The following is a 25,799-nucleotide window of genomic DNA, read 5'->3' as shown; positions in this document are numbered from 1 at the left end:
TTTAAGGCAAGGTGGGCTCTGTGCTCAGGACTCACCAAACTTCCAGGAGAGAGGGTTATTTTCTCCCAGGCACGTTCTGAGCACAAAATTTCTGGTGACCCAGCGTCTCTGGTCAGGAGAGATACTGAGGGAGCAACCTAGACTGTGGGAGGTGATGGTATTCTGTTTCTTGTTCCATCTCCTCCATGATGTATCAGCATCTGTAGCTCTATTTTAAATCCTTCCCATGGGATGATTACGCTGTTCGAGCACTGGGTATAATGTGGCCTGGTCCCAAATTCAGAGGGTGCTTTCTGAATGGAACAGTACGTGCTTTCCTCTTACACCTTGTGCCGCCTTCCCTTCTCGCTCTCTGCCAGCGTAACAGTCCGTGGCTTGGATTTACTGCCTGGAATTCCTTCACAGGTCTATTAATTCCCGCTCTATTTTTTGCTCGGTGCACGTGGTGGGGTGGCGTAAGGCAGGCTGTTGGCCCAATTCTGCGCTCAGCTCAGGGGGTTCAGCAGGAGCTGTGTGTGCCCGTATCCGAGCCTGGCCAGACCCCATAGCACTTTTGGATGGCTACAGAGCGTGCAGTTATGGTTGTGGAAGCTCTAAGCGTGAACATTTAGCTGGTGGATTGTAAGCATAAAAAAGCATAATGCTCTTCCTTCACAGCAGTTGAATTTGGGCCTCTTTTTGAAAAACAAACAACCAAAACCACCAAAAGCCCCACGCACGTGATCCAGACTTTTCCTTGTCCTAAAAAGTGCAGTTCACAAGAGCGGGTAAGATTTTCCTTTTTTCGTCTCTTAAGGCCCTTCCTATTTTTGGAAGGAGAGGTTGTTTTGGGATTTCGTGGAGTGCTGTGTTCCGAGATAGGAGCCGTGTATGCCGAGCTGTGTGCGCGTCCCGTGAGGGTAGAGCGGAGTGGCAGGGCTTGCCAAAGGTTGCGAGTGGCTAGTACGTCTCTTTAATCCTCGTTTATGTTACACAATTTCTTTTTCTACACAAATTAGCATAACTAATTACGTAGTGTGAGGAGATTGACACAGCTGATACAGGAGAGGTGTGGGTTTGGATGTACATGAGGTCATCTGTTGCAATGTTCCTAACTTTAATAACTCTTGTCATGGGCTACGTGCCCTACATTAAGAAAACCTGGATTAGGTTTTAACTTAATGGTAAGAATGCAAAAGATTCAGGAGACAGAGGCTGCCTCTGAATGTACTAAAATGTCTCTAAAAGCCTGGAGAAGTATTTGTGAGTCCTGTCCTCCCAATAGGCATCCTGGGATTAATGCCTAACAAATCTATCCGCCTTTGTTTCGTGGCTGTTTCCATTTAGGTAACTAAATGAAGATACAAGCTGCTAAATAAGGGCCTGCCTGGCATGTAGTCGCTGTCAGAACTCAGCAGTTGCTATTAAAGTCGGGAGGACTGTCAGCGTTTGCAAATATCGGTGGCACAGGCACTGTCATATGTACCAGGTTAGCTAGCGTTTACAAAACATGAAGGTAGCAAACCCTGTCATTCCCCTAAGAAAGCTGACTTAATCCCGATAGGTGAGTGCTGTCGCGTTGCCTGCTGAAATAAACACAGCGTGGGTGGAGCAAATAATTTCTCATAGGGAAATTTGGGAGCTGGTTGTGTATGTTTGGCTAGAAGCAGTTATTGGGTTTAGGTGCTCACAGGTATTCGAAATAGACTGTCAGGTGTCTCGGTTCCCATTGCCTGGATTTACATACTCCCATGGCAAGTGGGTCCAAACTTCAGGTTTTTCCTTTTATTGCCAGATAATTTCAGAACGCTGCGTTGAAGAAATCCAGGCTGAATTTTGTGGGGAAGGAAGGAGGAGGAAAGGGGAAGAGTTGTGGAAAGCTGTGCCATACCTTACCGTCTCAAAATGGATTGCTTTCATATTCTGCTCAACTGTCCCCTGTCTGGCACAGAGACAATCAGCTCTGTGCTGCTCAATGGAAAAGGAAATAGAACGGAAATTATATTATAAACAAGGCACTATCTGTGCTGTGGCAAGCTAAAGCTAAACTCTGAGGCAGGGCTGTCAGATAGCTGCAACCCTCCACTGTCCCATGACACCATTCTGGGCCCCTGTTTTGGGGAAAAACACCATGTAAGTGTTGCTGAGCTTCTAGTTTGTTGTAGTCTTGGAACAGACCATGTTTAATTACAGCCGGTGTATTTAATTCTTCCCCTAAATTTGTTTATATATGCATCTACGTTCTGTCTTTTCTATCCACCTCTAATTACAAGGTGTCAGTGACAGAGTTTGAGGCGTACAGCGAGATGTTTGGGGATGTTTGTTATTATTTACTTCAGGGTGACTTCTTTTCTTCTTTTCCTTTGGTGTTTCCACTTGGGGCCTGAGCCTGTCTTGGGCTGGTCGGAACAGGCACCCTGCTGTCTCCGGCAGGGACAAGAAGGCACCCCAGCTTCCTTGCTGGAGGACATCTCGGCGATCTACAGCAGTAAAGACAGCAGTACCCACCGGCTCCTTCCCCTAAAAGCAAATTAACTTTGCTCCTTCATGCGCAAGCATCCACCATTTGCTACTCTAAGATGGCTGTGAAGCTTTGGTAGAGGCAGGTGCTGAGGAAGTATCAGCAAAAGCAAAAACAGAAGTAAGAAACGCACTGAACACCCATTTCTGACGCTTAATTCACCTAATTTCCGAGTCAGACTTAACGCTTCCTACCTCTGAGAAGGAGAAAGTGATTGTCTGGGTGCCTAAATGGAGATATGGTTGCCTTAACTCTAAATAGGTTTTAAAAGCGCCCTCTGAATTGTTGTAGTTTTTTGTGGTGTCTCATGCCTTTGATGCCAGGCGGGGCTCCTGTGGCGTTTGTCAGGCTAGAGATGGCCCTTAGGGTCACACCGGTCACTGGGTTTTTCCTTTTCATATGGATATATGGGTATAACAGGCAGTAAAATGGCAACCACAGGTACCCAGTGTTCCTGATGTTGTGGCATCACACTCTCCGTTTGACTTCAGGCAGGCAGAGGCCATCCAGTCGCAGCTGTCTGCCATCCAAAGACCTCGCGCTCAGCGTGTGAAGGCAATGCATGTTTTTGATTTAGCTAAAATAATTCAGCCTGACTTGCCTCTCCTTTAATTTGGCATCATACAGTGGTGTAAAAAAAAAAATATAAATTCTTGAACACATTTGACATACGTATAAAATAACTGGGTCTTTAGGGAGGTTTAAAATGAGGCAGACGGAGCCTTCTAGGCCTCGTACTGTGCTCCTCTTGCTTAGCGCTGTGCTAAAGCTCAACTTTTCTAGGCTTCTCTAAGCACTGTCGTCCCCCCACCCCCGCTTTTTTTTTTTTTGAAGATCCTTCCTGTTGGCAACTGTCCTGAGACACGATGTTCTTGCTTAGCATTTTGATGTGGGGAAACAGTCTGATAATTAAAGCCGGTTTGAAGCCATGGGCTGATTTGTAAGCAGTGACTTGCGCTGGGGTGTTGTCGGCTGGTGACCGCGTAGCTTGTGCGGTGCCACGCTGCACCTTGCGCCTTCGTCCTGGTGGGTGAGGGATGTAAGTGCTCCCAGAGCTGCTGGTGGGGGTATCTGTCCTCTTAAACCACCTTTTGGCGAGCTGTTGATTTGTGGAAAATGGCAGTTATCCCGTTCCCCTCCGCTTGTGCAAACCCCTGGTGATAACAGAGTTTTTCCTTATTTCAGTAAGCTCAGTTCTCTTCAACCTGTGCTCTGCAGTCCTCAAGAAATTCCTGACAAGAGCTCTGGGAAAGGTAGCAAAGGAAAGCACGCCTGTTGTAGGACTGCAAACCTGTGGCAGGAGGCTTGGATTTGCCATGCAGGACGGAATATTGTGTTCCACTGCTCGCAAAGACCAGGGCAGCATTGCCCCCGTGTGCAGGATGGAGAGTCGTGATCCACTTTTGGGGTTTCAGAGGGACTGTGTGTAAGTACGTGTGTGTCTTGTGTAACTTCAAGTGGGAATTAAAACCGCTTGATACCAGAGTGGTCTGATCTTGCAGTGACACTTTGCTTATCTAATTTGGTCTATCGCTGTGCTGAGGTAACAGACAAACTTCAGAGCTGAAGTCTCCCTGTAGTGTAGCGTAAGAAACTTGAGTGCCAGTAAGACAGATGGATTTGAGAGGTCTAATTTAGGAGGACTACTAAGTTGCAATGTGTGCATTATAATGTGTGAAACAAACAAGTATAAGGCTGGCTGAAAAAAACTATTTAATAAATTTAATGAAAACAAGGCTGACTTTTTTTTTGTAGACTGTATTTTCAAGTATGTACAAACGTATTGCCATCACTCGTGTGTTTCCCCACAAGGCACTGTTGTTCATCTGCCTGTATTACGCAGATGTGGCAGATGTGATGCGAAGCCCGTTGCACTACGCGATACCTCTTGCTACTGCTCACAAGCATCTGAGAGGTAAATGTTAAAAGATAATCAGCAGCTACCAGGGCTAAAACCACAAGACATTAGAAACAGAAATTCCTTCTTTGTAGGTGTAAGAATTATTCACACTTGTTTGACGTTGACTTTGAAGGTTTAAAATACAGCAAACTGTTCTCTGTGGGTGAGCACAACCTTAAAGGCTACAGTACTAGGTTAGAATCTTTTTTTTTTAAACTGAGGAAAAAAATCCATACAAGGGTGAAAACTTAACTGCAGATGATTTCAGCAGTTACCGTAATGTTTGGTTTCTGTTGCCTCAGATTCTTGCAAGGTCAGAGATTTCATTGCCTCTGGTCAGAGGATGGGGGAATCCTTTACGTGTAGCTTTGAGGTGGTAACCATCCCGGGAAGGCAAATGGCATCCAGCTGCCATTGTTTGCTTGGGATGCTTTTGGGAATCCCCGTATATCCCTTGTAAATTCCTATTGACGTTTTCCGAGAAGCACATCTCGAATTTCTGCATGTTTCTGTTACTTATCTCGGAGACCTGAGACAATGAAGGGCTGTTAAACCTTCCGTGGCTGCTGTTCAAAACAGAGCAGCTTACGACAGTGGGCTGAAGCCTGGGGGAACTGGTGAAAGCCAAGCCTGACTGCAGGGAGGAGGAGCACTGGAAAAACACGGGAGGAGACGAGAGTGGTCAGATGTCAGTCCTGAGGCTGTGGTTCCCCAGCAGCTAAAACTGGTACCAGTCAGAGTTGCTGGTGTCCCTTGCTCGCACCGTGCTGCCTTGCACGTGGCGTACTCCCCTGCCAGCCCGCTGTGAAGAAAACAAGCTGGTGGGAAACCCAGCGCTGCGTTTTGGTTTTGTCCTCTTGTGGGGTCAGTCTGCAGGCAGTTCGGGCACTGGGGCGTGCGTGAGGTGGGATGGCGCCGGCAGGGGGACACACCAATGTCACGCCTCACACGCCTCCATGACAGCTCCCGCACGCGTCACTGCGGCAGGAGGAGTGCTTGAGTGGGAGAAGATCGAGGAGTTTGATGGTAACAGGCACTAGATGTACTGCAGGGCTTTTTATTTCTTCTGCTGGCCAAAGTAAAGTGTGGCTCCGGGACGTTTCATGCTCTGCTGCTGCTGTGAGAGACACTCCTGAAGGGACGGCCTGAGTCCAGGGACACCCAGGGCCTTGCAAGGGGCATGCTTGGCTGCTGAGGTGAGCATCGGTCCTGGTGCTTCAGGTCCCGTTTCTGGCACCCGCTGGTGGACAAAAAGCAGCGGACGGGCCGCAGTGAAGGGGCCATGCTGGGGCCTGGTGAGGCAGAGGAGAGCTTCGGGGTGGGAGATGCCAGCCACCAGCTGCTGAGGCTCAGGTTGAGCCTCACACCAGTGCTGCCCAGGTTGCTGCTTTACATGGTTGTTCCAGCCCGAAGTGAGCCCCAGGAGCTCCTGTTGTTTTTCCAACCTTGCTCCTGCCTTACGGTGGTACTCGGGCCTCCACAGCACACCCTCCAGTGGCAACCTCCAGTGCAAGAGCATTGAAAGCTGCTTGTAGGTTTCCTGAGAGATGAAGAAATACCGATGTCACCCAGTGCTCCTACTGCTGTACCCAGCAGGGAGCTTCTGGAGGGACAGAGAAAGGAGAAAGAGAAGAGGACAACATGGGCACCAAGATTTCCTTCTCTCTGTCAGCAGTCAGGAAACTCCCAGTATAAACCAGTATCCACCTGTCCCCAGCTAGCTTTCTGCAGGCTGCTTAGCGGGCCAAATATTTATACCTTTGCGGTATTGCAGATATTTCCTTTAAATTACACTTGCTAGAAGATGTAGGAATAGGTCTGGTACTTGTGTATATTCTAAAAAGTGAACAATCTGCAGCTTTGTGAAGGTAAAAAGCAAAGTTTTAAAAAACAAAGTGTAGTCTTGGCTCAGCAAGCGGGCCAAAGTGACACTCAGTGAAAGTAAATAAAAGGCAGTATGAATGCTTCAGAGTGATAAAATGCAGAAAACATGGAAATGGCAAGCTTTGTCAGGGGCAGCAGACATTTTCTTCTGTCCCCAGTAGTGCAAGAGTTAGGACCATCACCACTCACTTCTAACCGGTATTCACATGAAAACTTGTGGATGACCAAGTTCATAGCAATGTTGGTTCTTTCAAAGGTAATGATTTTAAGATAAACTTGCAGCCATTGCCTTTGTAGGCAAGTGAAGTACCTGAAGACCACCAACTACCTGGCTGCTAGAGCTATCTGGTGAGTTTCAGTGTAGAGAAACAGATGCACAAAAATATTTGGGACTCTGAAAATCTGTGTAGAGTGTGAAACTCATAGAAAATGCTGAAGTAAACAAGGTAGGGTGTTGCATTTAATCCACTAACAGTCACTTCGATTAGGCAACTCAGAGCTTTTTCCATCTGTTTCCCCAGTACCTTCCCGTGCTTCACTGTTGAATTTAGTTTCAGAGGCCTGTGTGAGGTATTGGACGAAGAGAAAAAAATACATATATTTGGAACAAACCTTCTATGAATCTTCACCTGCAGCACAAATTTCAGCATTTTGTTCTTAATTCAATAAAAGAAAAGTGCATCCATTACAGGCCACTGATGTTTGGTTTATTTTTTCTTAGCATAATAAGAACCAAAGAAGTTTGCTGTAAGGACACCGCTGAATTTTCTGGTTTTGACTCTGAGGCACTGAGCTGTGAGCAAATATTTCACACATCTCGAAGCAATCAGAATGTCCAAGTGCAGCACACTGGGTGCCTTGCCATGGTACAGTGCTTTAATACTAAGAGGTTTTCTTTCCTTTTCACTAAAGTAAATTTGTTGAAGCAGCTTGTGCCGCTTGAATATGACCCTCTTTTGTAAAAAGGAATATATGTTTGAGGTATCCTTTTGTAGAGTGAAAAAAAATATTGAAAGTGTTTCTGACTGAAATAAATATGGAAAAGACAGGATTTTATTCTTCAGTGGAGGGTTGTTATCTTCCATTGTGTTTGATCTCTTTCTGAAGATACTCTGAATGCTGTAAAGACCATTAATAAACAGATTTACTTAGAACAATTTTTTTAAATGATTTTCTATTATTTCTTATGATTGAAATTTTAGATATAATCTCTCTAAATACCTTTGTAAACACATGTCCTTTAACTGGTACAGGATTGTCTTTGGTAGCTTACAAAAAGTATTGTAGATCTGTAAATATATCATTCCTGACAAATATATCATTCCTGACACATACTTCAGGAGAAGTATTAGCTTAAGGAGGAGTAAGTCACGTATGTGTGAATACTGACGTAGACTAAGCAGAGCAGAGAATATAATTACTTGTGTACCTATATTGTATGTGTGGCCACGATACCATGAATGTAGGAAATGACATGAGAACATTTCATTTACAGTACCATTAAAGCCATTTGCAGCAAAATTTTGTCACTGCTCAAATGTGATTGTGCATAAAATGAAAAGAGCTGAAGCTCTGAAGAGATCCTGACTTCTTGTGGTGGGCTCCAGTACAAAGGAGCTGGCACTGGGGTCAGCGTGCAGGCAGATCGTCTGTGTAATTTTACCTTCATGTCAGGTGAACGCTGAAGTTTAATGCTGGTCTCCATATTTAAAATACAAGTGATGATAAAAATATGAATAATAATTCTGTCTGTATTCATCATGACCAATAAGAGTTGCGAAAGATCCTGATTTGCTGATTCTCTGTGACTAAAACTTTACTACTCCCCATACACAGGTGCTGGGTTTTCGTAAATAAAACTGTGAAGAGTCTTCCTGTAAAAACGCAAGCATCATACGACTGCAGTTAGCTCACTTCTGTATTTTATGCTGAATTTCATGTCTGGTATGGAGATAAAACCACCCTTCTTTAGGGAGAAAACACAACAGTTAGATTATGGCAGGGGTCTCTGACCTGGAGCTGTGGGCTCAGCCCAAACCCTTTTGGTTCACAAAGCACCTGGAGAACATTTGGCTCCAGAAGTGAATTTTTGGTGCAGAGATTCTTCTCTGACTTTATCCTAGGTACGTTATTAATCCAGATTACATAGTCATTATGCAACAATGAAAGATTTAGTAAGTGCTCTATATTTAAACCTGTGTATATTAACTTCATTGCACAGCACCAGGAGCAGGATAGGTTTAAATGTGGAAAAAAATGCGAAACACGAGAGGAGGAATTTGAAATGCTTCGGTAACTCTGTCCAGGTTGTAATAATATTGCTAATTCTAGATTAATTTCAAACTTTTTGCTCCCATTACCTGTAATAGGTTTATGTTCTTTGAAGTGTGTGCGTGGGGAGGGTGCTTGTATTAAAAACTCAGGGGGCTTTACTTGTGGGGTAGGACAAAACTTATCCTATGATAGGGTCGAGGCTGTCTTGTTTTTGGATTGAAGTGGTTAAAGTACAGAAATGATGAATTTTTAATTTTTGCATTATTTCAAATGTAGCTCTTGTTCTCACTAGTGCAGCTTTTAATGATTGCATTTTCAATGTCATTTGAATGTTTGATGTACTGTGTCCTTTTCTTTGCAGAACATCACCAAGCAAGTATATTTAGCAGTTGATTTGAGAGTATGTCAACCCCCTGTATACACAGCTTAGTTCAGTAGACTAAATTTGGGACATCTGAAATACAGACACATGTTCAGCCATGCAAGCATTTTTAGCATTGAAAACATCTTGCAGAAAGCACAACTTGGGCCTTCTTGTGGGGCGAGTGTTGTTTCATGCCCATACATGCCTCAGCAGTACACGATGGTTGGGCTGAGGGTGTTGAAACAAAGTGGAGTGGACAGTGCCCTGTCTAGCTCAGGGAAACTGAGTATGTGCAGTATGGGAATATGGACGTTTAGCTGTTTCTCGCCCATTTGCCAGCCTTTCAGATCCTTGCTGCCCAACAGCTGGAGATGGTGCAGCTCTAAGCCACCTCCCAGTATGGCCGAGACAGCTCCGTGCCGTGACTGGGCAATCCCCTGGTAGGGGTGAGAGGGTGTGGAGCAGATAAGGCAGTTCCAGGACCTCCCATGGGACAGCAAACTTTGCTGATAGAGTTGGGCCTTCCCTTTTACAGCCAGTGTTGAGTCAACAAGAGAATGAGTACGTGTGAGAGAGTCGCTCTTCTAGCCTGGGGAGGACGGGGACTGAGACCTCGAGGATACGCCAGGTGGACATGTCAGGAATTTGACCTGTATCTGTTGAATTTTATGCCCTTGCCCATGCTTGTTGAGAAATCATGCATGAGCATTGCCATTTGGATGCTTTCTGCAAGTGATGTCTGGCCCTCGCAGCTCAATGTCAAGAGCAGGAACTGCTGTTTGTGTCTTCGGGTGCAGCTCAGAGGACGTGCCTGCCCTGTGCTCTCTGTCATAAACGCGTGGAAGGCTGTCAGCAGCTTCGTCCACGGGGGTTTCCCCAGCCAAGGCGGCGGGATCGACAAGCACACCTTCCCAGCGCTGTTGCCAAGGTCCCGCACGGACGTGACAGGATTTTTCGCTGTCACAAGCGTCCGTGGGCATTTAATTTTGCTTAGGCCTGGCTGAGGCATGCCACACTGAGGAAAAAGCAGCTTGTCTGGGACATGTATTTGCCAAAGGAAGGCTTTGCTTTTCCAGTTGGCTTTGTGTAGATCGGTGGGTTAAACAGCGGGCCCCAAATAGGGGCTCTAGATTTGTACTTGCATGGTTTAGGAAACATGCCTTTGTTTCTTCAGTGCCATCAGAGAGCTGTGCAGCTGCAGCTATCTGCTTTTTGACTGTCTGTAGGCTGTTTCTGTCATTGTGCTATGTAAAAGAGCTATGGAGAGCCCATGTGGAAAGACTATAGGTGGATCAGGTCACTCGACAAGCCTACAGCACTGTACTGGGTTGGATTGGCGCAGTTTCAAGTGCGTCATTTTTGTTTGTGGGGCTGGTTTTTTGAGTCAAACACTACATCTTTACAAGCACTCTGATTTGTACGATCACCAAAATGTTGATTGGAGGGACCTGTGGTTTTGTCTAGGTGAATCTTGAAAAACCTCAGAGGACAGCATTTCTGCAGCCTTTCTGGGCAACCCATTCTAGTTGTGCACCACCGCCCTTGTAAAAAATTTGTTTCTTAATGACCATCCTGAAGCTCCCAGTTCACAACCATTGCTTCTTATTATATTATTTGGCCTTACTGAAGAGTATTTTGTTCCCGTTGCAACCACCCATCAAGTAGTTGTAGGAAGTTCTTGGAATTGTTGCAGTTTTCTTGGAATTAAGATTATCCAGTGTGAACAATAGGCTTTTTTGTTTCGTTTCCCCCCCTATGCAGTGTAGTATTCTATTTCTTGCTGTGTTAAAATGCATTTGCACCCGGGATTTCGTACATATGGAGAAGCTTTTTGACTATTACTTCACAGATGCATTTACTGCAATTTTGAAAATGGTTCGAGTCAAAGATCTTAATTTGCTTTTGCGTGGCAGCCTGTCTGGGAGACGTGGTGAGCTGAGCGGCCAGCGTTTCTCCTGCCTTTTCGTGGTTGAGCACTAGAGTGGAGTCTCTGTGGACTGCAGTGACTGGTCTTCAGACGAACCTCTGGTGGATGTGCCCGTGTGGGGAAGCTGCCAGCACCTCTGGGTTTCTGCTTTGTCCTGTGGTGGGTGGCGGAGCACCCTGAGGCAGGCCTCAGCTTCCCAGATGGGCGCCCGCGGGTGACAAAGCAGAAGAGGGAATGGCCTCAAGTTGTGCCAGGGAGGGTTCAGGTTGGAAATTCTGAGACGTTTCTTCTCAGAAAGAGTGGCCAGGCATTGGAATGGGTTGTCCAGGGAGGTGGTGGAGTCACCGTCCCTGGGGGTGTTCAAGGAAAGGTTGGACGTGGTGCTTGGGGACATGGTTTAGTGGGTGACACTGGTGGTAGCGGGGTGGTTGGACCAGATGATCTTGGAGGGCTTTTCCAACCTTTATGATTCTGTGATAGGTTGGATATGATGCTTAGGGACATGGCTTAGTGGGTGACATTGGTAGTAAGTTGGACCAGATGTTCTTGGAGGTCTTTTCCAAAATTAATGATTCTGTGGTTCTAAGAGGCCTGAGACCCAGCCCCTCTGACCCACACCTTGTGGTGTGGCAGGGTTTGTCCTGCTGTCCGTTCGGAAGTGCTGACCAGTAGTGGCCAGTCAAAACCAGTTCAGGGGAGTCCCGGTTGGCAGACGTTGCTGTAGCTGTCAGCAAGCGACTGCATCATTTATGTGGAAGTGGTGGACCACCCGGTGTGGCTGCTTCTGTGGAGCATTGACCAAATCTGTGGGGTTAGTAACTCGTTTCTATTAAGCATTTGAAGAGCTATAATGTAGATTCATGGGACCACGTTGTGAGCTCACGCACAGGGAAGATGTGGAAGCCTTGAACACCCGAGACCCCTGTGTCTACTGGCAAAAAGCAGACACGGCCAGTCTGAGACAGGTCCCTCTGGTGTTGGCTCCCCTTCTCCAGCTCGGCACCTCGCTCCTGCTGCACGGCTCAAGGATGCAGATTTGGGGCAGCTTTTTATAGATCCTCACCTTGGATAAATTCAGGAGCAGCGACGAGGGGGATATTTCTGTGCATCCGCACAAGGTGGGGAAAGCGCACGCTTTTATAGGCACTGTTTTACTGGCCTGACATCACACGTGGTGTGGGCGATCGTGTTGGGTTTTGAAGCTGGAGCAAAGTGTAATTAGTGCACTCGAACCGCATCTCATGCAGGGAGACCGTTCCCCTGTCCCTCTGGGACCAGGCGGCTTATTTTCTAGGTGGAGTACGTGGCGTGATCTGCGAAACACAAAGCAGCTCAGGCTGTGATTACCTCTGTGGCTGCCTTCTGGGTGGTTCCCCTCGGCCGAGGAGAGAGAGCAGTCGGTTCCCTGCGGTAAAAGAGGGAAGTTAGTGCTGGCAGATCCTGTACGTGACAGCTTACCTGCCGTGAAGTTTGGGTCCCTTGCTGCCGATGGTGTCATCTGTTACCATAACACGCCTGAAATGTTTTCTGGCATTCTTACAGTTTTTTTTCTATGATGTGTAAACTGGAAAACATGGGGATATTTACTCTAGTAATTGTGATGGGCTGGTTTTCTTTTGTTACTTCCCTAATCCATGCCGCTGATTATGCTTTTGTGCTATGATGTATGAATTAGCACATAAACATGCCTATATTTATGTAAAGATCTACGTGCTTATGCTTTAAAATCTTTCATGGTTTCATAGTTACTGAGTGAATAAATGAAAGAAAAAATCCCCTACCAAAAAAAAAAAAGTGAAGTTAGGTCTTTTAGAGATGTGCCTATTACATTTAGTGCTGACAGTTGCTAGTGCTGAAAATGCTTTAAAGCATTCTTTTTTTTTTTAATATTTAGCTCTTTTTAATTCTTCTCATTGGTTGTTTAAAATATTCTTATTAGCTTCGGTCACATGCTCTTCATAGCAGTTCTGTGAAGTCCTGCTTTACCTGGTTTGCATATAACATAAAAAGAATGAGTGCTTTAAAAAGGCACGTGGCATTGCCCACTGATCGTGGTAATATCTCTGTTAATTCCCAGCTGATGGTAATGAAGTGCACTAAAACCTGATTTTGTCCCTGTGGCAAGCAGACTTTCTTCAAATAGCAACAGAGGCTGAAAAGTTCGGTATGCAGCCGGGCTCCATTAACGTTTTTCAGGATTAATACCAAGTAGATCTCAGATTAGCAATTCTGTATATTTGGTATAATACTTCTAACTACTGCAAGCACATTGATAGTTCCATTTCCATGTATTTAACTCTCTCTTTACTGCTTGGATGCTATTCTTGTCCTCTTCCTTGCCACGTCCTCCTTTATCTTCAGTCCCTACTTCTGTCAGCTGTCTAAATAGAGTTGCATCCAAGTTGTGCTGAGTGACGCAGATGACTGCGTGCGTGTTCAGAGGCCATTTAAAAAACAAAAAGATTAATTGAATTTAGTGCCTGGAGAAAGTTTTTTATTTAAAACACGAAAAAGCCAGGTAGTTGGTAGAGGCTATAGACACAGAAAGAAAGATCTACCTCTGTTTTCAGTACAGATACCAGCAGTCCCTAATTGGGGTACTTTTTCTTTTGGACCTATTTCAAAGGTCAGTGTCTGAGTTTAAATCAGCAGTTACAGGGGTGCTCTGCGGTCTGGTGGGGTATTTACCCCAGTCCGTGTTGCTGTTGGTTAAATAAAAGCTTTTATATTGCTAAATTTAGAGCTTTGAATTTAAAAACAAACCCCAGGCCTAAACAAAGAATGTGTCATTACTTTTCTCTTGAGAATTGTATTTTTACCAATAATCTTTTTCTCCTGAATGGCTTGAATAAAGAATTAATAATTTCATAGAAATGCTCTTTGAATTCCCACCTAATACACTGCTGATTTATAGGTAACCAACACTAAATGTGTAGTCATTACAGTACTGAATTTTAATAAGCTTTTTGCTTTGTTTTATTTTTTCCCCCATTTATTCTCAGGTTGTCTTGATATCGCACTAATCATTCCAATTACAGGTGTAATTTGTCATCAGTGTATATTAAATCCTCTTAAGTGGCACTTCAGACGCTGATGCTGAATGCTTCTTCTGAGCTGAGTGTTCAAAAGGCAGTTCAGTCTTGACCAGGAGCGTTCAATTTCCTGCAGTTTGTTTTGTTTCCTTCATGCATACAGCGTATAGGAGATTTGAGAAAGATAATTATTCATGTCACACTTGTGATCCGCTTTGCTTACTGTGACTGCTTTGTGGGGGGTGTAGGCATGCTCCAGATCATCGCTTTGTTCAATCTGTAACAGGCTGGCAGAAAGAAAATATTACAGATGTTGCTCATGTAAGCGCTTCTGCATCTATTTCTATCTCATTGTAAAACTGAGAGGTAATTTTGTCAGGATTCCTGTTCAGGATTATGCACGCAAAACAGGAGGGATTTTCTGTTGCTTTCAACTGTAGAAATACACTCACACAGTGTTATTTTTTTCACTCCTGCTTTGTTTTGGATAGTTGAAGTAAGGTTGCACAGAAAAATAAGAAATTAAGAAATACAAAGAAGTTCAAAGAAATTTAAAACAAACAAACAAACAACAAAATGCTTGGAAATGGAGTGTCTATAGAAATGCCACCTTCGTGATCCACACTTTGCTGATGGGTTTGGTGTTGTTAATACAGCAGAGAGGTTGCTGAGAGCAGTAGTAGTACCACTTGCAAAGGAGAAGCAGGACCCAGTGTGGCCGGAGCTGGTTTCTCCCTGAAGTCTGTGTTTTTCTCCTTTATTCAACCTCGAAGTCAGTGTGCAGCTTTGGTTGAATTACTCCGAGTGTACTTCCCCTTCCTTAAGTTGGGAATAGCCAGGCTGAGCAAACCGCTTTGAAATATAGGTATGAAAATACTGCATAAATGTGCCAAGTAGCATTACTACATTTCAAGTGACCTTTTGCTCTGAAACTTTGCCAAAGGGAGGGGAGAGGAAGCCACTGTTGAATCGAGCTCTGCAGAGAGATCCTGCAAACAGATGGTGTTTGCATATAGGATGTGCTATTCGAGTGCAACTGTACTACAACGCTCTTCATTTTTAATAATTGCAGGCGGGCTAAACTCCGGCTATATTTGGAACAGCTAAAACAGCTTGTGCCTCTCGGGCCGGACAGCACCAGGCACACCACCCTCAGCCTGTTGAAAAGAGCTAAGATGCATATCAAGGTAAAAACGTTCATCTGTATTTTATTTTATTTTTCCATTTTTAAGGCAGAATCTTCCAGAATGTGTATCCATAGAGAGGAAGTTAATTTTCACACAAAATCCACACCCATATGTCTCGTCTTCTGGATATATTCGTCCTTATTAGATGCAGGGATTTCACTCAGAGTGTCAAGTTTTGGTGTGTTTTGCAATTTACCCGGCAGTTTCAGATACATGAAATGGTGATTCTGTGGTTTCTGCTTAGTTTACATTGTATTAAAAATATATATGTATCAAGGCTGTTCTTTGATTAATGTATACATTTTTTAAGGGCCGAGCAAAGTAGCATTGTACTGCACTAATTTCAGTGTAAAAATACTAATAACTAATAATGAAGTAACGAATGAAGTCGAAAGGTTTGTAGCCACTAGTAAGCCTTGTCCTCATCCTGTACCCCGATGACCAGATCCTGGAGCATTTGACAGTCATTTAAAAGAAACCAAAAATAAATGTAATCTCCTGTTAGTTGCCACTCCCCTTGCATATTTGTGTGTGTAAGATCTGGGCCACAAGTTGAAAACAAAACCAAAACCTCACCTGTGCATCAGCAGCAGTACAGGCCATATATTTGCACAGGTAAACAAAGGAAGATCCTCCCCAGGCCTCCTCTTTCCTAAGACACTCTAGTTTCACTCTCGTAGCTTTCAGGGGAATCGGGCTACGTGCAAATATAAAACAAGTATTTAAATGTAAAAAGTTAAAGAGTATAGATTGCTGCTGCTGTGTCCAGGACTGTAATTATTCATCTGGCATTTCTTCAGTGTTAGAGGGGAAAAGATAGGAAACTGAAAAGTGTCAAAGAGGTCGAATGCTGCCAGTAATCTGGGAATATTTCTGAAAACAGCCTGCTGTTGTACAGCATTAAGATTCAGTGCAATTGCATAAATGGGTGTAATTCGCAGGAAGTACTGAGGATGAATTTAAACAAATCCATGCTTGTGAACAAGGTTACTGAGCTACCTCTTCAGCTCTTGTAAGCACACTTACTCCAGCTGAGCAACCCCTGGTTTTACCATTTGAGATACCGGCCTCTTGTTTATAATTTAGGCTAACATGCATGAAAGGCACTGCGTGTGGTTTTTGTCTTGGGCTACCCCCCTATCTTGAGTTTATGCATACAAACTGAAAATCTGTTTTTACAAGTGGCAAGTGTGAGAGATTAGCCATGTAGTTACCCTTTCAGCTGCTGATTTAAAAAAAAAAAGGCTAGGAGCATATGGTTTCAAAGTCCATCATGCACAGTACCAAGTCCTCATTCTCTGAAAAGTGAAACTGAAGTTTAGTTTTCTTTTTGAAATTTTAACCGAACCTATCCGGCCTGGCCTGCCCCTTAATTGTTCCTCTTCATCAGGGCTACAGGCTTTGAAGACAGCTACCTCCCTGCTGCACTGCCAGAGCGTGCCAGTGCCCCTCTGTCATTTCTAATACAATAATCTAATACAATAATTAGTTTTGAACACTCACTCACCGAAACTTGCCCTGAAAGATTGGACAGTTTTGAGACAGTTTTGAGTCTCCTGGATACGAATCACTGAGTTCATTCCCAAAATAGTTGTTAGAGTTTGGGACCGCAGCCAGGAAAATACAGGAAAAGGAAATCTGATCAATTGGGCACATTTGGTTTGCTGTGTACATGGATGTACCAGCCCATTTTCTTATTCTAACATTGTGTTCCTGTGTGTGATGTCTGTCTGAGTAGTGTGTGGCCTTACAGCCTACAGAAGTTAGTTTTCAAGTCAGCAGGGAAGCTGCACCGTTGAATAATGGGAATTAGGTTTTCAAAGATAAATGCATTTGCTTTCAGGTTTGCATTGGAACAGCAGAATCTTTGTGGTCATTTGGCTTGTGGTTTGCTGTATGCTGTCCCACGCCACCCTTCTCTAGAAAACCAAGCGTAGGTTCATTCAGATGGTAGGGAAGAATCATCATCAGAAGCAGCGTTCGCTCCCAGTACGTCTCCTAAATCTTACGGGCATGTAAACACAGCGCAAAGAGAAATTCGGTCTTTCTTGTATGTGCTTTTGCTGCTAGAACCTGTAATTTATTTAATCATTTAGATGAAAAAAAAGGGCTTTTTCTCTTTTTTGGTTTCGATTTGTTTGTAGTTCCTGCTTTTGATCCCATTGTACTCGTTGTATTTTCTTCCCTAGTTATGTAGACAATTTTTGAAAATGGCTATCAGTGCAAATACATTGCAAAAGTGTTCAGTTGAAATCTTAAAATATAATGTTTCTGTACTACATTTGTACCGACAGTGCAGCACATTTTACAGGGTGTGAGGTATTCTTTTTATTTCCAAATACCTTCTTTTATTCAAGCAACAGGGGAGATTTTAGGCAGAGCTGTGAAAGGATATTTTCACAGGCTGTTTGCTGAGAAGTATTGGATTAATGGCACTGATTTGGTAGGAGGTTATGATAGAATTATCATAGTAGCTCCAGAGAAGTTCTAGGACAGAGAAAGGCAAGGATGAAGGCAATTGTTGGTAAATACCTCCTATTTTATACAAGCAGTACTGGAGCAATGTTAGTGAAGCACTCTAAAAGGTAAAAATTTCCATAGCCTGTGATAGGAGGGAGACCATTGAGGAGCCTCGTAATGCTTCCTTCACGGTGCGAACTTCTTTATTTCACCTAAAGAGACACTGCATTCTGACTGAAGCCTGAGCTGTGCTCTGCTTATCAAAGATGATGACAGTTTTGCCTGACAGAATGATTAAAATATTCCCCAGAACCAAGGCAACAATAATTCAGTCTTAGCTGAGGAACTTGCTAGTGGCAAAGGAGTCTCTAAGGGATTTTTTTCCCCCTGTATCCATGTATTTTGCTGTGAAGCAAATTCAGTTCTGGCCTGGACAGTTGAAATTGTACGGAGCTCTGCATAACAGTAACAAAGATGATTTTGCCTGACGAACAATTCTTGCTGTAAAAGAACTGTCGAGGAGATCTTACGTTACTTTTGCTTTAATGTGAGTAAAAGCCGGCGGCTTACCGATTTTCTCTCCCTTTAAGAAATTGGAAGAACAGGACCGAAAAGCTCTAAATATTAAAGAACAATTACAGCGGGAGCACCGCTACCTCAAGCGCAGGTTGGAACAGCTATCCGTGCAGGGCATGGAGCGCATCCGCACTGACAGCATGGGATCAACAATATCCACTGACTCTGAACAAGGTAACGCAACGAGGGCTTCCCAGAGGGAGTTGCAGGAGCAGGAAGGAAAGGAGAAGCAGGGAAGCAAGAAAACAGAAAAGCGTTATTTAGAACTAAAATCAAGCTTTCTACAAACCTCAGACAAAACCGTTCCATTATGCAATCTGCAGAATAAAAAACTACTACATCTTTTGTACATTCTTTGCAAAACATTCTTTTTTTCTAATCAGTTTTGATTTTTGTAAAGCTATTTATTTATACAGCGTGAGTTTTTGCCAGGTTTTTAAACAATTACCATTTAATGTTCCGAATTTCTAGTGTAATTATTGGTAAGGCTGGCATAATATTTTCTTCTTGGAAAAAAAGATGTTATTTGTCTTAATTCATTTGTGTGAATAAATTAATTCCACATCATTTATTGTGAAATTTTAAAATATTTTCTGTGCGGTGATCACCAAGTGTTTCCTGCATTTGGTTCTCATTTAAGACCGAGCTCTTCGAACTCCCTGTCACCATTTCTTATTTTCTTACTTGCAGTTTTTTCTGTGACCGAAAACTCGCACATGCTGACTTTTTCAGGGCCTATGGGAGGCGAGTTGTCAGTCACAGTGCAGTTACTGGGGGACAGATGGCTACACCGCGGTCACTGCTAGCTGACACCTGTATAGCTTGGAATTGCTGTGAACGGTGGTGCTGCAGTGTTACAGCCTCTGAGGTTGTTTTTTTGTCTTGTTTTTTTTTTGAGTGTGTTTTGGTTCATTTTGTTTTTTTAAGATCAGCGTCGACGCATAGGTTGGAACAGTTCTGGGACAGCATTTGGTACTGATGCCGTGCTGTATGTGGATGAGGACAGAAGGGATTTTAATTCTCAGGTGGACAGGATGCTACTTACCCCAGGAACTGCTGTTCCAGGTCTTTTTAATTACAGAAAACGAAGTACAATTCAGGTTTCACCTGAACGTTGATTTACACAGGCTGTAGTGGCCCCTTATCACTGGTTAGAGCTGCTGTGTTTCTGAAAACGTGCCTTCTTGTGTTTTCTTTAGAAGTAGACATTGAAGGAATGGAATTTACACCAGGTGAAATGGACAGTATTGGAAGTGCCAGTGATGCCGAAGACCACTACAGTTTGCAAAGCGGCTCGAGCGACGGAGGTTACACACATTCCCGCAGACTGAATGCCAGGCTCTCATAGTGCCTGAGTGACCAGTTCGACTCAGGACCATCTGACTGAAGCACTTATATATGAATATTCCAGAGGTGTCAACTGCCACTCTTCCGGGAAACCCCAACCACAGTAACTCTGACATGGAGGTTTCGTACCCACGGTTCCCTGCACTGTAACCACAATATTAGATATTGTAAATCATGGGTTTGCTGCAGAGAACTGTGGTTAGGTACAGTTGTGACTTAAAGCTAGCTTGATGTAGCCATACTGCAAATTAAAGAAAATAAATTGTCATTCCATTCAAGAAGTATTAAATTCAAACTGTTGGAAGCATGGCGTCAGGAAGTTTGACAGTTATTTTGATTTTGCAGAAACCATTTTCAAACATCGAAGAATAAATGGAATCTACAATGTGTTAGTGATTCAGAGATACAAAAACTTTAAAACTACTTTTTGTGGTATTTTTTCATGGAAAAAACCCCAACATTTTGAATGCTGTATAGCAGGCTGTATAATATAAATTCTTTCAGCAGTTGTTGTTTGGGTGAAGCAGGCAGATAAACCTTCAAATCTCAGATGATCTTTAGAAAAGGTCATATTTACAAGTCACTACTGTACTTCAAAACGGGGGAAAAGCCAGCTCTAACAATGACTTCATGTGGGATGATCTCAACTTTCTTCTGCTTTTTTGTATTCAATATCCAACCAGCAGCAAATCATTCTATCCATGTTAACAGGAGTAGTAGAAACCAACACTGCAATTTTAACCTGTTATTGTGGAACGGATGACATTTGAAGCATTTCAGTGTTTTCGGTGTTTGTTTTTTTTTCTCCATTTCTTTGTCTGAAGAATACAGAACTCAAGCGATCCAGATTGCGATAATCTTTCCTCGCAAGGAAAATCTCTGTTTGCTTGTTCTTTGTGTTTTTTTTTTTTCTATTTACACATGTCAATACATTTTTATGGAAGGCATGGCTTAAAATTACAGTATTCAGCTAGAAGATAATTAATCTTTTTTTCTTTTGCACACTATAATTGCATTTTTCTATTCTTTAAAAGTGCAAAAAAAAAAATAAAATGTATGCTGTAAAACAGCAAAGTTTATTTAGTACTCATCAAGCTGTTCAGAACATATTTACCCAAATTGTAGCAATACTATGAAGATGTATTTTAATACAACTTCTGCTTAGTGAAGTCATTAGAGCTTGGCTTGCCGGGTAAGAAAAAAACGGACCAGTCTTTGCATTACCTGTTTAAAGAAGGTCTTTTAAAAAAAAAAAAAAAAGGAAAAAAAAAGAAAAAAAGAAAAAAAGCTATAAACACTTTTAGGAAGTGATTTTAGCAAGTGTAGTCTATATTTCCTGTAAGAGATTTTGTATTATATTTTCCTAAATGTTCTCATTTACTTGTATAGGGAGGGGAATGGTACAGACCCAGACCAGAGTCTCAGGGACTCTTCACCTTTGTCATATTGTGCCTTGGTGACCATTTATGTATGCCTCTCCTTTTCATTGTTTAAAGGACAACTAAGCTTTGTTTCCGGACCCTCTGTTTGAATGGTCAGTTGTCCACCTTCTTGCCGATGAAGTAGAGAGGTGTATTTATATCTTCACCCTCTCACAACTGATTCAGTGTGGCTTTAAGTAAAATCATAAAATTAGGTTTTGGTGCGAGGGTTAATTGTCTTTGTACGAGCCCTCCCTGTGATTCTTCAGCACCCGAATCTATATTTTGTTAGCTTATAAATAAAGTCAGGGTCTCCGTGAGACCAGTGCTCAGTGGCTAGGGAAACACAAATGTACTGTGTCAGGCTATGGGATGTCCAAGTGTGGTGCCATTTTTAGCATTCAGCTACAAGACCTCATGACGTACTGACCATAATGATCAAAAACAAAGATTCAGTTGTTCTTTCAACATCTGACATACGTGTCCTCCCTTTGGCTCTTACAACACGGAGTAGAAATATGAATACATTTTGTGGCAGCTTACAGATCCTTGTTTGCACTCTCGCTTACTGCTTGGAACTTGCCAACAAGGAAAACATATACATTTAATTTACATAACCTAATGGATGGCCACCCCTACTTTGGCTCTGGGGAGGGGCCTAAGGTTATAAACTCTGGCAGCTGAATAAGAAAACAATTAACCTTTTCTGTGATGCAGGTTTTGGTATTATGTTATCTACACCTTGCATATTACTAAAATCCTCGTTGTTGGGGAAAGCACACAGCAATATACTCATTGTGTGTAGCTGACAAGCAGCAGAAATTACTAGCTCCTTTGGTGCATATGTAACTAATTTCCAAATCATGGAAACAAAAAAAAAATAAGAGTTTACTTTAACACACGACTGTTAACAGGAAAAAAAAAAAAGGCTAGTATATTGTTGCTGTTCATTTATTATATAATGAACACACTCATGAATTGTAAAGTGTTTCCTTTCATGACAAGCAGCTCTTGCACAGAACCTCCTAATGAAAAGAGATTTGAAACTTACAGAAGGAAAGACAAGATTTTAAATTGAACATTATTGTACCTTAGGTCGACCTGAAATTTTCCTTTTAAAGATGAATGTGCTAACTTAATGAGTTCTTCCACGCTGGGTATCCATGGCTTTGTAGATCTTATATTTTCAATAAAAATTACTCGAATAATCTTGAGTGGAAATAAAAAGGGTTTATTTGTTTTTCACTTTTTCAGTTATTCCAGTGGGGGCTATTATCCTGGTCAAGAAACATGACTGTGCTGTTCTCCCTCATGTGCAGCCCGCTCTGAGAGGTGTTTTCAGCCGTAGCCCCCTTGTCTGCAGACCAGGTACCGAAGAAATCCGGCTGCAGGCGACGGCACGGCTGCACCCGGTGCTGGGTTTGGCTGCTGCTGCGTGCAGCCACCCTCGCCGGGGACAGCCAGGGCTCGGATGTGTCACCGAGGGATGGAGATGGCGTGCTGGTTTCCCTCATTTTTAGGTTGAATGTTTGCACATGTGCTTCGTGTGCATGCACGCGTTGGTGTGTGCACAACTGTTATGTGTAATCACGGCACTAGTGCACAACAAACGCTGCTGGCTCCTGTATTAAACCCTACAGGTGCCTTGGTGGTGCCGCAGTTTGGTGTCACGACCGTGCTTTTAGCAGGTGAGAAGCTCCTAAGCCCATCTTCTTTTTCCCCTCTGCAATTACCGCACGGGGAAAGAATGAGCGGAGAAAAGATGACAGGGCTGCTGGGTCATTTCCTCTGCGGAGAAGGCTCTGGAGAGATGAAGTCACCGAGAAGTCCTTTTTGCAAGAGGAGGCTCAGCCTCCTCCCGTGCTGGAGGACAGAGCGTGCCCCCTTGCAGCACGGGGCTGGCAGAGGACCCGTGCCCCTCTGGTGCTTCGGGGCTGTTTTTTCCCCTGTCCTGGGACTCTGCTGCGAGCCTGCTCCCTGCTGCCCGTGGGGAGAGGCGTGCAGGGCAGCCCCAAACAGTTAACTTTTCCTGCAGATTCTCCACTGCAATTAGGAGGATGAATACGCCTTCGCTCCCATCCTGTCTCTGCCTACCTTGTATCCCACGGAGGCTGGTTTGTCTTCCTGGAAGAGCAGGGTTTGACCAGTAGAAGCTGCAGCATGTTGTTAAACAGAGACTGGATCCTGACTTTCATGCAAAAAAACAAACTCGGCTCAGAATGAGCTTTATCAGACTGAAGCAGCCATAAACAGCCCCCCAAATCCATGAGAAGGGCAGAGTTTTTCCTCTGATGTTTCTAGATTGTTTCTAGCTGTTTTCTGATTACTAATTTCTCAGCGTGAGATTTGAGATGGAAAAAAAGAGCTAATACGACTTGCCTCTAATTTAAAGAATTACGACTTTTCGTGACCTTCAGTGGTGTTGTTTTTCTTGACATCGGCGGGTATGGGTTCAGCTATATCACACCCAACCTTATTTCGTTAAAAAAAAAGTTACACCTATTGATCTACAAATCGCTGTGACAGCTCCCAGTACCCTGAGCACCCTACTGTACGTTGTAGGTGACCAGGTCCAGCGAACTGACTTCAATGCCCAGGGAGCGGACCCGGGAGCTGGACGCCGTAAAGCTGTGTGCACGCAGGCAGAGGTGCTCAGCCGCAGGACGAACGTCTGCAGGACTTCGAGGTGTTTGCAGCAGCCTCTGCTCCCGGGAGCAGCGATTCCGTCTCCACCTGACCAGCTTCAGAACGGAGCCAAGCTGTGAATCTGTCCTCGCAGACCAGCGCTGTGGAAAAGGCGGACATTTTAAGACAGAACCACACCACCGCCGCTTTTAGTTAAGTAATGCTAATTTTATACGCTTCCGTTTGGTGCTGGTATTGATCAAGTAATGTCTGTAAAGCAGGTTGCTCCTTCAGAAAGCTGTTAAATATTTTGATGCTCCAGGAGATTGTTTTTGCATGTGATAAGAGCCAATAACAGCTGATATTTAATCCACTAACTTGCGCTTCCCAAAATTGGCGGAAGGAGACCTAAATCCCATTAGATACTCTTAAAGAAGATCTGCACTCCCCACAAATAGTAATGGGGGAAACAGATCAGAAATAACAGAAGTTTCACCAGCAGCTAAGCAAATTGTTCAAGTGGCTGAGTTAATGCAATATTGTTAACTGGTAGCTGCAGAAGCCCATCCAAATGCTACCGAACTACCTAGAATTAAAATGCAGGAGAAATATCAAACAGAAAATACTAGAAACCATTTGGTTGTGTTCTTTCTATCTGATTGGTTATAAATTAATCCCTGCAAAAGGTTTTTGGGGACGCAAGGCCACCTAGAGGCTTGCCCCCCAGCAAAGCATTGTGAAGGTGCTCCGATTTCAGAATTTCTTCCTTCCATTTTGCACGAGAGGCATAAAACGTGGCTACACGGGATGTCTGTAATGTAAAGGGTCTGTGCAGTATGGATTTTTAAACGGTGAAATTTCAGCATGCGTGGTCACTGGTGAAGCTGCCTGAAGGTGGTAGCGAGTGGTTCTGTGCCAGAGCCGCTGGGTCCGAGAGCCAAAAGGCAGGGCCCGTCTGTGAGATGTGTGGCACTGTCAAGGGTCGTCTGTACACACCTACCTGGTGCTCGCACGGAGTGTTGTGTTGTACCATTATCTCGTCATAATATAAATACAGATTTTTATACCTTCTTGTTGTGGGTTTCATTTTTTTCTTAGAATTTTTCATCATCTCTGTTTATAGCGTTTCTTCTCTTTGCAGATCTTTTCATGTAGCTTTAATGCCTATTTAATAAGGAGCTCACTGAGCTTTAGCAATTCAAATTAATAGTATGGCATTAAGGCCGGAGTGCTATTTAAATTAAAGTTCTTTTACTTACGTTGGCCCAATGTAACCTTAATAGTCATTAACGTTATTTGTCTATAACCATGGGTGCTGTGTAAATTCCCACTATTAAATTTCTGACGACAAAACCAACCTATAAAACAAAGTTCAAATTGAAATGCATTAGTGTCTGTTCGAAATAATTGCACTTGAAGTCATTCCAGCTCGGTGCAAGGTAGAAAAGCAGCGTGTAACAGGCAGCCTACAAGTTCTGCGTGTGTATTTTGCTGAATATGAAATTCACAGCACAGGTGATGCACAGCCAGCCAACGATGAGCGTTTCAGTTCATTACTGGGAGAGATGAGAGGCAGGACAGAACTGAAATGCTTTTGCAAACTGTATCATTACACGTTCAACTGTGGTGTAAGACATCCCTTGCTTTTTGTTTCAATTTGTCAAGCATGTTGCACTTAAATGCAGAGACTTCTTAAAAATATACAAGCAGTCCTTTTAGGTTGAAGTCCTGGTACGTGGCTTGTCAATATTTTTACACTTGATTCCAGTAAGCCACTGAATCAGCAAAAATATTCATGCACAAAGCATAGTGAAACATGTTTTTAGCAAAGCTTTCTTTTGAAAGCACCACTGTCACATAAAATACTATCCAGTGCATTACTAAATTATTAGAGATTTATACATTTATTATGACTAAATTTATTATGGCTGATGTTGGGGCACTATTTCTGAGAGTCCGGTCAGTTTAAGACCTGTGCAGCTTCTTTTCTGACATTTGTAACATTTTATGATCTGTTTATAAGAAAAGTAAATTTAATATTAAAAGCCCAGAAGCTTGGCTATCTATCAGGATGATTTTTTTCAAGCTAATTTAAATGGGAAAGAGCCTTAAATTATAATTAAATTCAGAGTAACATAACCGTCAGCTTCCCCTAAAAAATACAGCTTAAAGAGGTTTCAATGGCAAAGATCTCAGTTATTATTATTACTATTATTATACTTCTGGAATGTGCGGATTTCCCAGTGTTTTTAAGGGCCTCGGCACGGCAGGAAGGGTTCGGTGCGGTGGACAGGCGAGGAGC

General features: G+C 43.3%; 1 protein-coding gene across 3 annotated transcripts in view; it reads left to right on the top strand.

The window, feature by feature from the left end:
• The window catches only part of MXD4 (MAX dimerization protein 4), a 40,426-nt gene extending 15,858 nt beyond the window's left edge, over nt 1-24,568 (top strand). For 2 of the 3 annotated variants that reach the window (XM_066995612.1, XM_066995613.1), the window contains exons 4-6: nt 14,954-15,068; nt 18,119-18,278; nt 19,304-24,568. In XM_066995612.1, the coding sequence (XP_066851713.1) occupies nt 14,954-15,068; nt 18,119-18,278; nt 19,304-19,452 (424 nt within the window). In that variant the 3' untranslated portion in view covers nt 19,453-24,568. The remainder of the gene's footprint in view (nt 1-14,953; nt 15,069-18,118; nt 18,279-19,303) is intronic. The other variant, XR_010830944.1, reaches the window with a different exon arrangement.
• The last annotated feature ends 1,231 nt before the right edge of the window (nt 24,569-25,799 follow it).

The sequence above is a fragment of the Anser cygnoides genome, chromosome 4 (assembly GCF_040182565.1).
Source record: "Anser cygnoides isolate HZ-2024a breed goose chromosome 4, Taihu_goose_T2T_genome, whole genome shotgun sequence".
NCBI classification, from domain to species: Eukaryota; Metazoa; Chordata; class Aves; order Anseriformes; family Anatidae; genus Anser; species Anser cygnoides.
The sequence above is the reverse complement of the archived record's forward strand: the minus strand, read 5'-3'. Positions and strand labels throughout refer to the sequence as shown.